Consider the following 15,126-nt stretch of genomic DNA (forward strand, 5'->3'; position numbering starts at 1 on the left):
ATTGGTACCTCTTAATTTTTGGTGTCCTGATGAGTTGTAATCCTGATTGGAGAGTGCTGCTTTTGGAATAATAGTTAAGAATCTGGGGGGTGAATTAAAACACAATTGTTCTATCAGCAGAATTTAATTCTTACTTTAGGAGCTAGGAGACCTGTTTTTGTTGGTTTTTTACACCGAATTTCACCAAATTTGAGCAAGAAAATTGAATAAGATTACAAGCATCAACAGAACAAAAACTCTCATTGGTTGAATATGTCCTGAGGCAGGGGTGGATTAAGACTAGCTGAGGCTTGGAAATTTCAGAAAGCCCTGCAAAAACTTCAATCCACACACTTAATTTTGCCGCAGCTCTTTCCTGAAAACTGCATCACTTATAGCGCAATATGACAGGTCGCTCGTCACATAACTGAGCATGATTCCAGTTACAGATGTCTAAAACTATAGTAATTCATGTGGTTTCTACAGTAATACAATAGGGTTCAGTGGTGTTATTCTGAATTAATACCATTGTAAATGGGACCAGAATCTGGCCCAGTGTGAGTCACTGAATCTGTGACTCACTGGCTTGATGGCTCCTTGGAAATGACACCTCCCAGACAGCTAGGAGTTGTAGGTGGCACTAGTTTACCATCATAAATCTTAGTTCATATCTGCAGCGTCACTACTCATGCTGAAGTTACATACAGACATCAGGCCAAATTCTTCATTCATTTACACTGGTATAAATCTAGAGAAACCCCACTGTTTTCACTGGAGTTTCTCTGGATTATCACTGGTGTTTCTGGTTGCTTCTGACTTCTTCTTCTCAAATTCCCTTGGTGCTGACATTTTCTAGGATTGCTCTCAACCCAAAGGTGAATTCTGGATGAGAGGGAGGGGAGAACATGGCCAAAGCCTGGATGCTTCCTGGTTGTTGGGATACACTCCCTGATAGGAATGGGAATGACCCACATGGGAATGGCACTATCCATTCTTCTACACTTGGGACCAGAGAATCAAAGACCAGTAGAGAGAGAAGGGCACCTGACCAGAGTGAAAAGGACTGAGATAGTCAAAGATGACTTGGTGCTTGTGTTAGCATTGCAATAACCTTAACTAACAAAGAAGAACACTAGACCATGCCCATGTATTGCTATCAGAGATAGCAGAAATGGGTTCAACTATCAGTGGTGGATTTTTAAATTAAAAACAAACAAAGGTTAAAATTGTAACAACATTTATGCCAGAGAAAAAGCAGGGCAAGCAGAGTATTGCGGGTACAGTGTAGCCTCGCTGTGGAGCAGATATTTGCAGAGTACTGTAGCAAGTTTCATTTGAGAAGGCTTGATTGAATAGCTCTTGGACTCCAAAAAAGGCATTGGGAACTGTAGACAAAAAGGGACACAATCACAGTAAGTGCACTTTTCAGAGAAAGGTACCCAGTGCCATTGGGTTAGGGCAGGGGAATCAATAGGCAGACTGTGGGCTAAATCTGGCCCACTGGAAGCTTTTGAATGGACCCCAAAATCTTTTATTTACTTATCTTTAAAAAAAAAATTATCTGGAGTGTGGATCTTCACTATACTTCAACCAAGAAATTTGGACCCTGACAAAAAAAATAATTGACTACCTCTGGGCTAGAGTATGGGCAAAGGTAACAGCTGTGATTTCAGAACATAAGGGAAAGGGAATAACTAAATAGATAACTTGGAAACAAACCATGACTCAAGGAATGAGAGGTTGGGTCAGGGTTGGATGCATTAAGCCTTTTAGCAGATAAAAAGGTCAAAAGTATTTGGTGTATGCAGTGTAGTTGTAGCTGTGTCAGTCCCAGGATATTAGAGGGATAAGGTGGATGAGATAACATCTTTATTGGACCAACTTTTGTTGGTGAGTGAGACAAGATTTTGAGCCACATAAAGCTTCAGATCTGATAAGGGTACTCCTTCTTCAGGTCTGGGAAAGGTACTCCTAGCATCACAGCAAAATGCCAGGTGGAACAGATTGTTTAGCATAAGTAGTAAAGTAAAGTAAAGCATATTGTAAAGTAACTATTGTAACATATTGTAGCTAACTACTTGTGCTAAACAATCGGCTCAACCTGGCATTTTACTGTGACTTTGGAAAATTTATAAAAGAGGAACAAGAGATGAGAAAACAAATCTCCAGTGAGCAATATCATTAACCTGTCTTTGGGGATATTATATGGTGGTCGCTTCCTCAATATATGGGGCAGTAGTTTATAATCATATATTTCAGTTCATATCTGCAGCTTCACTACCCCTGTTAAAGATACATACATATATCAGGCCAAATTCTTCTTTACACTGGTATAAAAACCAGAGAAAGTCTCTTGTGTTCATGGGAGTTTCCTCTGGATTTTCCACTGATGTTTTCTGTTGCTTCTGACTCCCCTTCCCCCCCCTCAATTCCTTTGATGCTGAGATTTTCTAGGATTTCTTTCACTCCAAAGATGATTTTTGGGGTGCAGAAACCAGACCAAGATCTATTTAGTAGCTATTTCTCAATTATGAAGTTGAAATTATGTTTCTTTCCAATTACTGAAAAACTTTCTTTTGCATATAGGTAACTCAGAAATGATTTTACTTTCAAAGCTGAAATTCTCCATGGGGCTAGGTTAGAGATAGTCTTTTAGTTTAGCTTCAAGTGCGGAAAAGTTTTTCTGCATTAACTAAAAACTCCATTCTGTGCCTCCGATCCTGTAACCATTTAAGCACATGAATAACTTTACATGCTTGAATTCCCCTGCTGAACTCATTTGGACTATCCACCTGTGTAAAGATATGTAAGTATATAAGTATTACTAGGACTGGGGCTTTTTATTATTCTATTAGACCCTTAAAATGGTCTTTTGCAGCTTTGGTTATCCTCTGATATGACATCTGTTTTACTTCATGGTGTCATGTTTTCTTTTTGGGTTAGCTTATTCCTTGACTATATCATAGCAGTATTTTCCTTGAATCTTCAGAAAAAACTATTACAGTCACTAGGATCACAAGAATACAAAAGCATGGTTTCCCAAGTAAAGGCAGCAATCCTGTAGCAATCAATGTATCCTTAGCTTTCCTTCTGGCACTTTGATGAAGCAGATTTTTGAGGTAGATAGAATATTCTCTACCCATATAACCTGCACCACCCGTGCACATATAAGTATTGTGTGTCCTCTCATTACAAAGACTGGCCCATTTCCTTGGCACATGTAAAACATTTACACAATAAGCGAGGGTTAAACATGAGTGTTGGGGTTTTTTTTTGTTTTTTTTTTAACATGGATGGTAGAGCATATTTTCCCTCTGTGTTCTTTGCTCATTTACACAAACCCAGCTCTATCTAGCCTTTTATTGGCTTTGAAAGCTGTTACACTTGATTGGTCAGTTCACCTGCCTGAGTCAGTGGAATTTTAAAGACATTGAAGTGCAGCTAAGTACTAGTCAGCATACACCAGATTTAAACTGGTTTGAAGTAGCAGAGACTATCTATTTAAAAGCTTCTTGGCATAAGCAAGAGCGATCTTGGAGAAGCGTCTCTTCGGCTGCTTATTTTTTGTCTTCAAAGGAAACTGCTTTAGGATCTCAGTGTCCTGCACTTATCTCAGAAGAAAACATGACTAGTAGTGCACTGCAGATTGTTGGACTGGTAGTTGGAGGCATTGGCTTAGTTGGGACTTTTGCAGTCACTGGCATGCCTCAGTGGAGAGTATCTGCCTTCATTGAAAACAACATTATAGTGTTTGAGACTATTTGGGCAGGACTATGGATGCACTGCATCAGGCAAGCCAACATCAGGATGCAGTGCAAAGTGTACGACTCCCTCTTGGCACTCTCACCTGATCTACAGGCATCCAGAGGACTGATGTGTTCTGCTTCAGCACTCTCATTCCTTGCTTTTATGATAGCCATTGTTGGCATGAAGTGCACTCAGTGCACTGGGAATAACAAGCGAATCAAGGGTTACATTCTGCTGACAGCTGGAGTCCTCTTCATCATATCTGGTATTGTTGTGTTCATCCCCGTGTGCTGGGTTGCCAATACCATCATCAGAGACTTCTACAATCCGGTTGTCAATGTAGCACAAAAACGAGAACTCGGGGAGGCCCTTTACATAGGCTGGGTATCTGCATTCTGTCTCCTTGCCGGGGGAGCAATATTCTGTTGCTTCTGCCATTGTAATGAGAAAACCAGAAGCTACAGGTACTCAGTGCCTTCACATCATACATCCTACAAAACTCATCACATGCAAAGGAAAACCGAAAGCTCATATTCCAAAAGTCAGTATGTCTAGTTGCTTCTTGCTCTTTTAGCTCAGCAAGTCAGTCTTTGTGAATGGGCTTCAAAGTTCACACTGAGCGACACGTAGGGTCAGAGGAAACTTTATTTGTATTTCATAACTTAACTTTAGCAGCCATCCTTAAATTCATGGACTATGGTTAAATCTATGGACTCCATCATCGCTAATATGGCAACACAGAATGTATTATGAGGTTTTATCACAGGAGACGAAATCATACCTTTATCATTTATAGGTGTTTTAAAGTTTCAATTTGTTTTAAAAATATTTAGCACCCAGGTAAAAGTGAATGTTTAATTTTTTTGGACAGTTATTTGGAAGTTTTGGGGTTTTATTTTGGGACTATGTTTCATGTGGCACATATTACAAAAGGGCTTATATGATTCTATTGTGTTATGAAATACAGATTGATTGCTGTGAAGAAATGGAGCAAACCACCTTTTTTTCCTGGGGAATGGGGGATAAGACTGAATGAGGAGAATACAGTACTTGTTTAAAAGAACTACGACAGCTAAGAGATTAATGCACTGTAAATGAAGGGTAATGTGAAGGATTAGCTCAGCAGTGGGAGGGAGGACAAAATGTTTAAAAAATGTCCCTTATTTCAGAATGTAAGTTTCTGAGTAGACACACTGCTCTACATTTACCTTGAAATACCCTTGTTATTGTAAATTAATATCTCTTTTGGAAGAGGTGAAAGATCAGACTGGCTTGCATTCCTGTTGTTAAAAGTGATGGTATTCAACAATAATATTTCTAAGCACTACAACTTACAACAGGGTTATAAAACAATGTTCTGATTCTTTACTGTAGAATACGGTCATTTTAAATATAGGTGTTTAATACAGCCCTCATACTGCAATGACTCCTGTGTGGGAAGACTCCTACATCTGCACTGAGTCCCACTGACTTCAATGCAGAGGTCTCCTATGTGCAGGACTAGAGCCAGAAGGGGTTAAAAGAAGGATGTTTCAGTGTTTTACTCACTGTTCATTTGCAAAATGCAAACTAGATGTCTAATAATGTGACTGTGTACACCTTATGGAAAATAGTGTAATAGGAATGAATCCAATAGAATTCTATAGAAACGAGATAGAAATTACAGAAATTACTCCGTAATGACTGAAAGTAACAGAGAATAGTAAAGGCTTTTAACCCAGGGGAGAAGGTGATATCATGGCCCCACTAAATTAGTGAGAAGTTTGCCATTTGGCCACAGTGAGACCAGAATTTTACCTGTGGAGTTTAAGAGAGAGTGAGATCCCTATTTTAGAATTTGGGTTGGTTTAAATATTATGTCAAAAGATTATCATGTAATCCTGTTTGAATTATCATACTCTAGTCTTAGGATATTTCTAGTTGAAAAATATCAGGGACCAAATTCTTCTTTAAGTTACACCAATGCAACTCGCATTGAGCTAAAGAAATCTAAATTCTCATGCTGTTTTAGAATTATCTATTTATAATTTTAGGTTATGTTTTTTAAGCTTTGTCTAAATACATATATTTCTATTTTGCCTCATTATTTTTTAAGATGATTCCTGAATATGTACATATATAATGTGTGTAATACATATGTGCACTACATATGCAATACAGCACAGCTTGCCTATATTTCTATTACATTCTTTGTTTATCTTTTCCATTGGCGATCATTTTATTTGGGGGAGGGAGCTGTTGTGTTGATTTGCTGCACTTTGAGAATGTTGTTCTATGAAGAATGTATAGCTTCAAACGGTTTAATGAATTTTGTGAAAAAAAAAAAGAATTATGTCTTTCTATGTTAGCACCTTGTTCCTACACTTTCCCCTGTTCTGTTTCATAGGTTGTAATAATGAGTTTAATAAAATCATCTGTTGAGTTCACCCCTTTTAATTAGGATGCAAGGTCTTACTCAAGAGGGCGTATATATACTGATGTACTATAATTATTTATATTATCAAGTGATAGAAAGGATGCATACAGTGTTTATCTGAATTTAAAGTAAAAATCTTAAATGCAATAAACAGATAAATTTAACTTTTTACTTGCAATATAAAAAGTTTGTATATTTAGAATGCTCAACATATACAATATAACTATTATTTATCATTTGTTTCTGGCAACACACAATGCTCTAGGCACTGTATAAACACTCATAAAAAGGCACAGATCTTTTCAAAAATGCCTACAGGATTTAGATATACAAGTCTCATCAATGGTCTTCAATGTTTTTGAAATTCTCCCCCAGAATCCCTACACCAAACCAGAGGACTATACAAATATATATACTCTATGACCCCTCACCACCAGTACAATAATGTATATCACGTGTTCAAGACAACTAAAAGAAATCATTTCATTTAAAACAAATCTTTAGTAGCCTGGGCAGAGGTCCTTATAGAAGGGAATATATCCAGACCTATCTGTGAACCAACCTTATTAGGAATGAAATTACTCCCATGCACAGCACAGAAGACTGCTTCCTCAGTCAGAAGAACCAGACATTCTAAGAGGACAGCAACTGATTGTAAAATCTGACTGCATTGGTCTTAATGCAACATTAAGTTTTATTTGATGTACATGTAGCTAAGTGTTAACAAACCTGAGCTTAATGTATGGAAATGCAAAATAGTTGAAAATCAGAATAAAGTTATGTGAGCTGAGCTCATACTTACGTAAACTTAGGCCAAGATTTTCCAAAAGTGGTGCTTAAATGCATGTTTAATCTCAGTTTATTTGAACAAGTGACTTATTTAAAAACCTAAATATGTATTTCAGGCACCAATTTTGGAAAATCTTGGCCTTAATTAATAACAGTCTCAACAATAGGGCTGTTAAAATATTTTCCATAAACATTTTCAGCAGAAAATTTTGACTTTTTGTCAAAAAAGGAAAACTAGAAAGAAAACATTGCCGCAGAAAACTGAAAATTTCTATTCTGAATTGCTGCCAAAGTAACACATGGGAGTTATAGTTTGCATGCCTCATGCCCCTCTACAGACCAGACTCTTGAGCTGGACTACAACTCCCATGATTCACTATAGCCCTGGGACTTCCATGAGGACCCTGGTGACTCAGGAAGTGAAGAGAACCATGCTGCATCATGGAAGATATAGTCAACACTAGGTCAGCATATCTTTATCAATATTTTTGGTTTTTAGCTAATAGTTTTTGGTTTCTGATGTTTTGGCTGAAAAATTTAGATTAAAACACCAAAATATGAGGATTCTTTCCCTTTTCCTCACTCAGAATATTTGGATAAAAGTTATAAGAAATACATTTCAAATAACTTTACTTCATTGTTTTTCAAAATTTGAAAAACAAACTCCATACAGCTTTAGTGGTAAACTTTCGGGTACTCTATCCTGTAATAGCGTATGCTTTATTGTTTATAGATTGAAGAGATTATTTAGGAAATAGGTGCTTGACACTTATGAATAAAATTCCTGGCTCACTTCTGCCCTGCACTTTGTGTATTTATTTATGTCAGTGTAAAGTGGGAGTAGAATACTACCAAATCTGTTGAGTAGCATTTTGCACCTGATTTGCATTGGCGTAAATAACTACACCAGGTGCCAGGCAAGGGTAAGTGAAGGTTTAAGATTTCATTCAATGATTTATGATTCAGTAACTAAATCCTTGTCTATACTGAGGATTTTCTGAAATTCTCCTACTGTTGTTCTAGAGGTGGAAAAGCCAATTGGGGTTAGCAATGATGCAACCACTATTATACACTTTTTAGATTAGATTATACAGATTAGAGCTAGAAGACAAGTGGTAAAATTGCTGGTGGCAGGTGTATACTAGTAACCGTACCAGCAGAGCTGCAGTTTCAGAAATTCCTTTTTGTAGACACAGTAATTTCAAATGCTTCAAACATGGCTAACAGCCAATTGAATAAATGTAAACAGATAAATTATATAGATTCACAGGCACAACTGTACACCTGAGTCTCAATCATGTGGTACCTTGCAATTCTGTATATGAACAAATTACCCAACATATACTGGGAAGTTATCAACTTTCTATAAACCTAATAAGATCATCTGTATAAAAAGGGCTGTATTGTGGCTGTAAGGCATAATCTGGACTAAGTTCAATATCTGACCGAGTTTCATAGTGCATGGGATGTATTTGTGTGTAAACACACACACACCTTGCTTCCTCCTCTCACCATCCCACAAGACCATTTAAGAGCCAGTCACAACAGTCTGGCCCAAAATGTTTTGTTTTGTGATGACAGATTTTATAGATACCATTTTATAAATATAAACAACACAGATTACTGTGACACAATAGTATGTTACCCACCTAAAACAAACTAAACTAAGACATCTCTTAAATGCTCCCCCTGCACCAGATGTACATACAGGATAATATTTTCCTGCATTACTCTCAGACCCATATCCCTTATGTTGTGGTTTCAGCGTTTGTCATGGAACAACTGAAATGACCAAAGAGGTTGCTTGTGCGAATAAATTGAATATACAAGATTATTATATTTTAAATTAACATTGGAGAAGAGTCGGCCAAGTAATATCATTAAGCTCTTTGAGATGGTATTTTCAGTAAGTGCCTTGATTGGAAGACAGTACTTCTAGGGACAATTTCATTGCACCAGCCAATGTACATCTGTGTTGTAGAATCATTTCCAGAGAAAGGTATGGAATTATGAAGTTATGCACAGCTTGTAAAAAGTAATGTGAGCAACAAAGTTCCCAGACTTCAAAATTCCCCTGCTCTGTGCCTTCCTAGATATCCTTACAGAGGAGGATTGTTGGGACCAGAAGAGTTGTTCCCTTTCACAACTCTAGACTCTGTACACCTGCAAACTTTCAGATTCTTTTCCTTAGCTAACAATGGGCCTCTCTGGGGACGTGGACTCCTTTCAGATACATGTATTCCTTTGTCCTCATTCTCCTTCCCATGCCACAGTCTATCACACAAGCTGATGCAAGGACACTTCACCAGATGATGTCCAGCACCTCCGACAACATACAAGCAACAGAAGTAGTGAGGACTCCTCTCCCTCCATTCTGACGTATTGAAGCTGCTGAAAGTAACAATCCCCAGAGCCATCCTCCTTCCATTTTCTGGTTAATCTTTTCTACCTCTTTTCTCTCACCATCCTAACTCTATACAATACACTCAAAACTAATAATTATCTGTGACTCTGACACCATATCTTTTTTCTTCTCTTTGTGATGTTAAGTATTATATTCTGTGGCGTAGTCTGCAAAAATCAAGGCCCTTTCAAAGGTTTTGTGACAGATACCCTGGATGATAAAGTATCAGATTCAGACTCCAGCACAGTATAATTGGTGCTGCTATCTGGTACACTAAATGATCAAGAATGTCATAGAAATGTTTCTTTGTTGATTCCAGGGTATCCAATGCTGGTTAATTCTTTTGTTCCCATTCACTGTACAGGGGTTTGCCAAGCGAACCATCACATGCAATACAGGAAACATGTGTAGGGTCCTGGAAGAAGGAGGCCATATTTGCCACTTTGACAAACCACAGACAATGCAGGACTCCATTAGGTGTATCATTATAGACAACAAATAGGGCCAAGCAGCCAACAAACATGGACACGCTGGGTTCAGGATCAAGCAGTAGCATATTTAGTCACAGACAGCGTATCCACCCTAGAAACCAACAGAGTCATACTGATTGGGGGAATGCCAGCAGATCCAGTGCCAAAGCAAACCTAGCTTGCCTTGCTGCAAAATGCTGTTGCTACAGGCTCCAACACCAGCACAAAATCCATAGTGTTTTGTGCCATCACTGCGTGACTGCCAGTTCAATTATGTACTGTAACGTTTTGATCTATGAGTAAACACTTATTTTATCACAGAAAATTCTTTCAGTTAATTAGTCTCACAACATTTCATCCAGTACTGGTCTGACTGTATACATTGCTGCTAGCTCTCATAAAGGTCCTCACTAGAGGATTCTCCCTCATTTTATTTTTAACAGCAGAATGGGAATGGTTCAATCAACATAGTCTCAAAAAGCCCAAAATGTATATTGTAATTATTTTCCTACCTTTTAAGTATTATGGGTGCTGTCCATCACCAGAATCTTTTGGTCTTCTCTACTTAAGCAGTAAAATGGCATGTCTAACATATTTACCTTTATGAGGACCGTTGCCCTCCAGTCTTAGATACCAAGGTGACAGGTGCCTCAAATGCCTGAAATAGATTAGATAGATTAGACTAGAAAATTTTTAAAGGACATTGCATACTTTGTCCAGGGCACAAAGGAATCATCCTGCAACTGCCTAAATGGATCAGGCCATGGAAATTCTGAGAATCCCATCTCCATTGTCATTTTTTGGGTAACATTTGTATTTTTAGTATGTTAGTGAGAGAAGAAGAAAAAAAAAAAGACACACACAGTTCATGTAACTAATTATTACCTTTCTGAAGCATGCCATCAATGGTTCAGTTCCAGTTCAGCTATTTGTATACATGCCAGGAACAACACCTAGTCTCTATCCTCCCACTTTTCGGTTTTCCTTTCCTCCTTTCATTCCCTCAGGGCTCAATGACAATAATTATCCTATCATTTGATAGTACATAAGTAGAGTCAGTGTGGTTACATCTATCTTACACATATACACTGTGATGTCATCTACTTTAGGTGGTGACAATTTAGAAGAAGCATTCAAATACTTTGGATGCAATGACTATAGAAAATGGCATGGGATACATTTTTCTAAAGTTTTTCTGGGAGCAATTTATCTCCACACAAATCATATTCTGACCACCAGAGTGTAGTTTTATGCATGACCTCAACAGTGGACCCTCCAAAATCACAAGACTATAACACCTAGCTTTAGACAATCTAAGTAGATAATCTGTTATCGGGGCACTGGGCATGATAAGTCTTAGACTTGGGTATCTACTAAAGCTGGTTTAAGTTATTTGAACTACCAGTTTTCCCCTCCAGAGATGGCCTTTCAATACCAGTGTTGATATTTTCAATAAAAATGTTCGTTAATATTTTTTTTTTGGGGGGGGGGGTTGGGGGGCGGGAGAGAAAGAAAAGAAAAATTATTCTGTTTCAAAGCCTGTAAAATTTTTAATTTTTTGTGACAAAATAAAATTCATCAAGCTCTAATATCTACTGTATAAGTGAGATCCTGCCTGAGATTAGAGGCATGGTCTAACACTCAATATACAAGACTAGGAAGCAGCAACCTGGCTCCTGCACCTGGCTTCTAGTCTTAGCTTTGACACCTCTCCCTCTGGGGCTTTGAGCAAGTCCGTTAATCTCCCCACCTCACCTTCCACATCTGTAGAATAGGGACAGTGATACTCATCTCATAGGTCTCATAGGTCTGTTCTGAGAATTAGAGAATGTTAAAAAAAAATGCTTAGAACTTCAAGAGCACTATACTGGTGTCAAACAGTGCATCTCAATCAAAGAGATTTTAGGTCACCCTGTGGTTCCTGCTGCTAGACCCAAAATTATTTGGCCAGAGCCCCCTACAGGACCTTCCACACAGGTATAGAATATCAGTTTCCAATGTTTAGTACTATTTACAGTCCCTCCTTGATCTATTAGAGTTTGAATTAGTGATGGTAGGCTGAGAGGGTTTTTTGCCCTTATTAAGCCAACACAGGCAAAGTCATTTTATTATGGATTTTTGTCCTTATTTTTAGTATTTTAAATACTTGTATAAGCACCTTCAGATGTAACTAAATTAAAAATAAAATAAAACCAAGGGCTGCATTTGACCTTCCACACTTACATAAAGCCAACAAACTCAAAAATCATTATATATAGCTCTCAGACAGCACTTTATGGACCAGATCCTTGGTTGGTGTGAACTGGCATTGTTCACTGCCTTCTGTGGATACACATCGATTTAAAACTAGCCGAGGATCTGGCCATGTGTGTCAAAGAGCTGTCCTAACAAAAATGAACTAATCTCCACAAGATATGTGTGTAGCTATATATTATCAATTCCAGTCAGGGATGGGAAAATGAAAGAGTGCGAGAGGTTAAACCACACCAAACCATTCCAGCGACAGGATTACAGCTCAGGAGACCTGGCTCATAGTCCTCTGAGCAGCGCAAGTTATATATTGTAGGAGATATCCCGACCCACTAAGCTATCTTGTAAGTATTGTCCAGTGGTTAGAGAATAGGCGAGCACTATCATATGAAGGAATAATTAGTGCCTTCTTATTTTGTTGGAGAGCTTTTCTCCCCTGCTAGAAGAAGGTATTGTAACAGAAAACACTCACTTGCTAATAGGAAGGAAGTCACGGAGAGGATTATTTCCTGTAAGTGGCCTTTCCTTCCAGACCCAAATGAAAGAGCTATGAAATGATGCCAGCTACTTGTTTTGGTGTCCTTATAAGTTATGCATCTGTTTAAGTAAAGCTTTGATGTTGATTACAACATTTGAGCCTACTTTACCTAATTCCATGATTAACTTTTACATTTTTCAAAACCAGGAATCACTGTTAAAGAAGTGCCTGCTAATTTTTGTGGGTTTTTAATTTTTTTTTATTTTACATTTTTTTATTTTTAAATCAAATATTTTTCATGTTGGAGAGAGCAAAAAGCATTCAAGTCCCACCCTAAGTCCAATTTTAGCTTTCATCATAGAATCGGACTGATCTGACTTATGTAAAATTTTACAAGACAGAAATTAAGTCCTGGGTTAACACCTTATGTTCGGCATTTCAACACAGAGGCAGTTTTGCTGTGGAATGATTAATCCTGTAATTAACTTTCTATAATGGGGACCCTGCCACGTATTTAATTATAGCATCACTAAAATAATCACATGAGAAACAGTGAAGTCAAGCAGGATATTGCTAGATACACCCTATCTAGCCTCTCATTGGCTGGAAAGCTGTTGGGCCTGATTGTGAAGCACTCTAGTCAGCGGTCTTTAAATATCAAAGCAAATAAATAGCAGGACCTTCTACTCAGTCAGAAAATTGACAGCTGCCTATTTGAACGTCAGTAATACAAATTGAAACTGCTTCAAAGTCACTTTGGTATACAAGGCAACTATTGCAGGAAGAAATAGAGAGCAAGAAAGAATCTATCTCCAAACACTTGCCTGAGTACTTTTTTTGGTGCACCTGTCACAGAAGGAACATGGCTTGCTGGACACTGCAAATCATAGGCCTGATACTTGGAGGCATCGGCATGGTTGGGACTTTTGCAATCGCTGCCATGCCTCAGTGGAGAGTATCTGCTTTCATTGAAGGTAACATTGTGGTGTTTGAGACCATCTGGGAAGGGCTATGGATGAATTGCGTCAGTCAAGTCAATATCAAGTTGCAGTGTAAATTCTATGACACCGTATTAGCGCTCCCACCTGTTTTAGAAGCATGCAGAGGACTGATGTGTGTTGCCATGATACTGTCAGTTATTGCCTTTCTGATAGCCATTATCGGCATGAGGTGCACACAGTGTGTTGGGGACAACAAGCAAGTGCGGAGTAACATTCTGCTGGCAGCTGGAATCATTTTTATCCTAACTGGGATTCTAATTCTGATACCTGTGTCTTGGACTGCCAATAACATCATCAGAGACTTCTATAATCCAGCAGTCCACGCAGCACTGAAACGAGACCTGGGGGCTGCCCTCTACTTAGGCTGGGTGAACTCAGCATTTCTCATTATTGGAGGAGCAATATTTTGTAGCCTTTACAGCTGTGCTGACAAAACTAGAACGTGTAGGTATTCATCACGTGCCTGCGATGAACTGCGCAAGTCTGAACATGTGGAAACGAAACCCTCGACCATGCACTCTTATGTCTAGATGCTTTGTGATCTTTCTGTTTAGCATGTTGATTTGTATGGTTGGACATTAATGCCTACCTTGAATTGTAAGTGGGTAAAGTAGGAGCTGTCTGGTTCATTTGTAATTCACTGCTAGCTATATATTTTTATTATTATTTATCATTAGGCTTGGAAGGATTAGATTTTCATTGGTACATGTCAGTAAACGTAGATTTCACCACACTCACACACACAAACAGATTAAAAGAATATTTCCACCAGTAATAATCAAAATATGCAGATAGGCAAAGAAAGAAAAATGCCACTTGAGAATTTATTAGGGTTTGATTTGAGGATATTTTCTTTTTATATTTTGACATGTGATACTGACAATTTGTGTTTTAACAATTATAAAACTAACTTTTTTTAACCCCATGTCTACTGTCCTTAAATAATTATTGGCTGACTCAATCTACTCTCCGACTCCATCTTTGGTGCCTCCAGGCGTGGTTGCAGACAGTCTATGTTCTGAGCAGAGATATCTTGGACAAACAAATATTAGTCTCTCAGAACATCCTAGCATCGCTTACTTGGTGGGAAATCAAGGAGACTGTGTGTAGTGGTCCTCTATGATCCTTACTCTGCCACACACAGTCATTCATTATGGATGCCTCTACAGGGCTGGGGAGTGCACCTGAACAACCAGGTTGGTCACTGCTCTTGGATTCCATAGGAGTGCAAACTGTATGTCAGTCTCCTCAAAATATTAAGCAGTGCTCAACGCCTGCAAAAGATTTCTGCCTTTCATCCATACTGGGCATGTCAGAGTTCTGACTATGGTGTACTGCATCAACAGGGAAGTGCAAGGTCTGCCCCACTCTGCATGGAGGCAGTCAAGCTCTGGAATTGGTGCATCTGACATTAAATCACCCTGTTGGCCATGCACCATATGACAGTAATGAACACATTTGCAGATTGCCTCAGCAGGAACTTCCAAAAGAATCATGAGTGGGACTAGTGCCGATACTCAGTGGTACAGCATATTTTGCTCTGTTCAAAGTTTTGTCCTGACTGGAATGATGGAAACTGCAGCACGGGGCCT

At 38.5% G+C, this 15,126-nt stretch overlaps 2 protein-coding genes and 1 long non-coding RNA gene across 4 annotated transcripts in view; 2 read left to right on the top strand and 1 right to left on the bottom strand.

Moving 5' to 3' along the window:
• Positions 1 to 1,227: 1,227 nt before the first annotated feature.
• Positions 1,228 to 15,126, bottom strand: part of LOC137164681 (uncharacterized) — a 210,377-nt gene continuing 196,478 nt past the window's right edge. For both annotated transcript variants that reach the window (XR_010923157.1, XR_010923156.1), the window contains exons 3-4: positions 10,405 to 10,463; positions 1,228 to 1,364 (exon numbers count right to left, since the gene is read on the bottom strand). This is a non-coding gene — a long non-coding RNA (uncharacterized lncRNA). The remainder of the gene's footprint in view (positions 1,365 to 10,404; positions 10,464 to 15,126) is intronic.
• LOC137164680 (claudin-8-like) lies at positions 3,604 to 4,281 on the top strand. The gene has a single exon (XM_067565626.1). It carries the CDS (start codon positions 3,604 to 3,606, stop codon positions 4,279 to 4,281), a length of 678 nt encoding a protein of 225 aa, XP_067421727.1.
• LOC137164709 (claudin-8-like) lies at positions 13,396 to 14,064 on the top strand. The gene has a single exon (XM_067565652.1). It carries the CDS (start codon positions 13,396 to 13,398, stop codon positions 14,062 to 14,064), a length of 669 nt encoding a protein of 222 aa, XP_067421753.1.

This window comes from Emydura macquarii, unplaced genomic scaffold (assembly GCF_026122565.2).
Source record: "Emydura macquarii macquarii isolate MOO-44397 ecotype Brisbane River unplaced genomic scaffold, CSIRO-AGI_Emac_v2 contig_2681, whole genome shotgun sequence".
NCBI classification, from domain to species: Eukaryota; Metazoa; Chordata; order Testudines; family Chelidae; genus Emydura; species Emydura macquarii.

Excerpts from the sequence above, each read along its gene's own strand:
- LOC137164680 (XM_067565626.1), top strand. The coding sequence starts at position 3,604 with ATGACTAGTAGTGCACTGCAGATTGTTGGACTGGTAGTTGGAGGCATT.
- LOC137164709 (XM_067565652.1), top strand. The coding sequence starts at position 13,396 with ATGGCTTGCTGGACACTGCAAATCATAGGCCTGATACTTGGAGGCATC.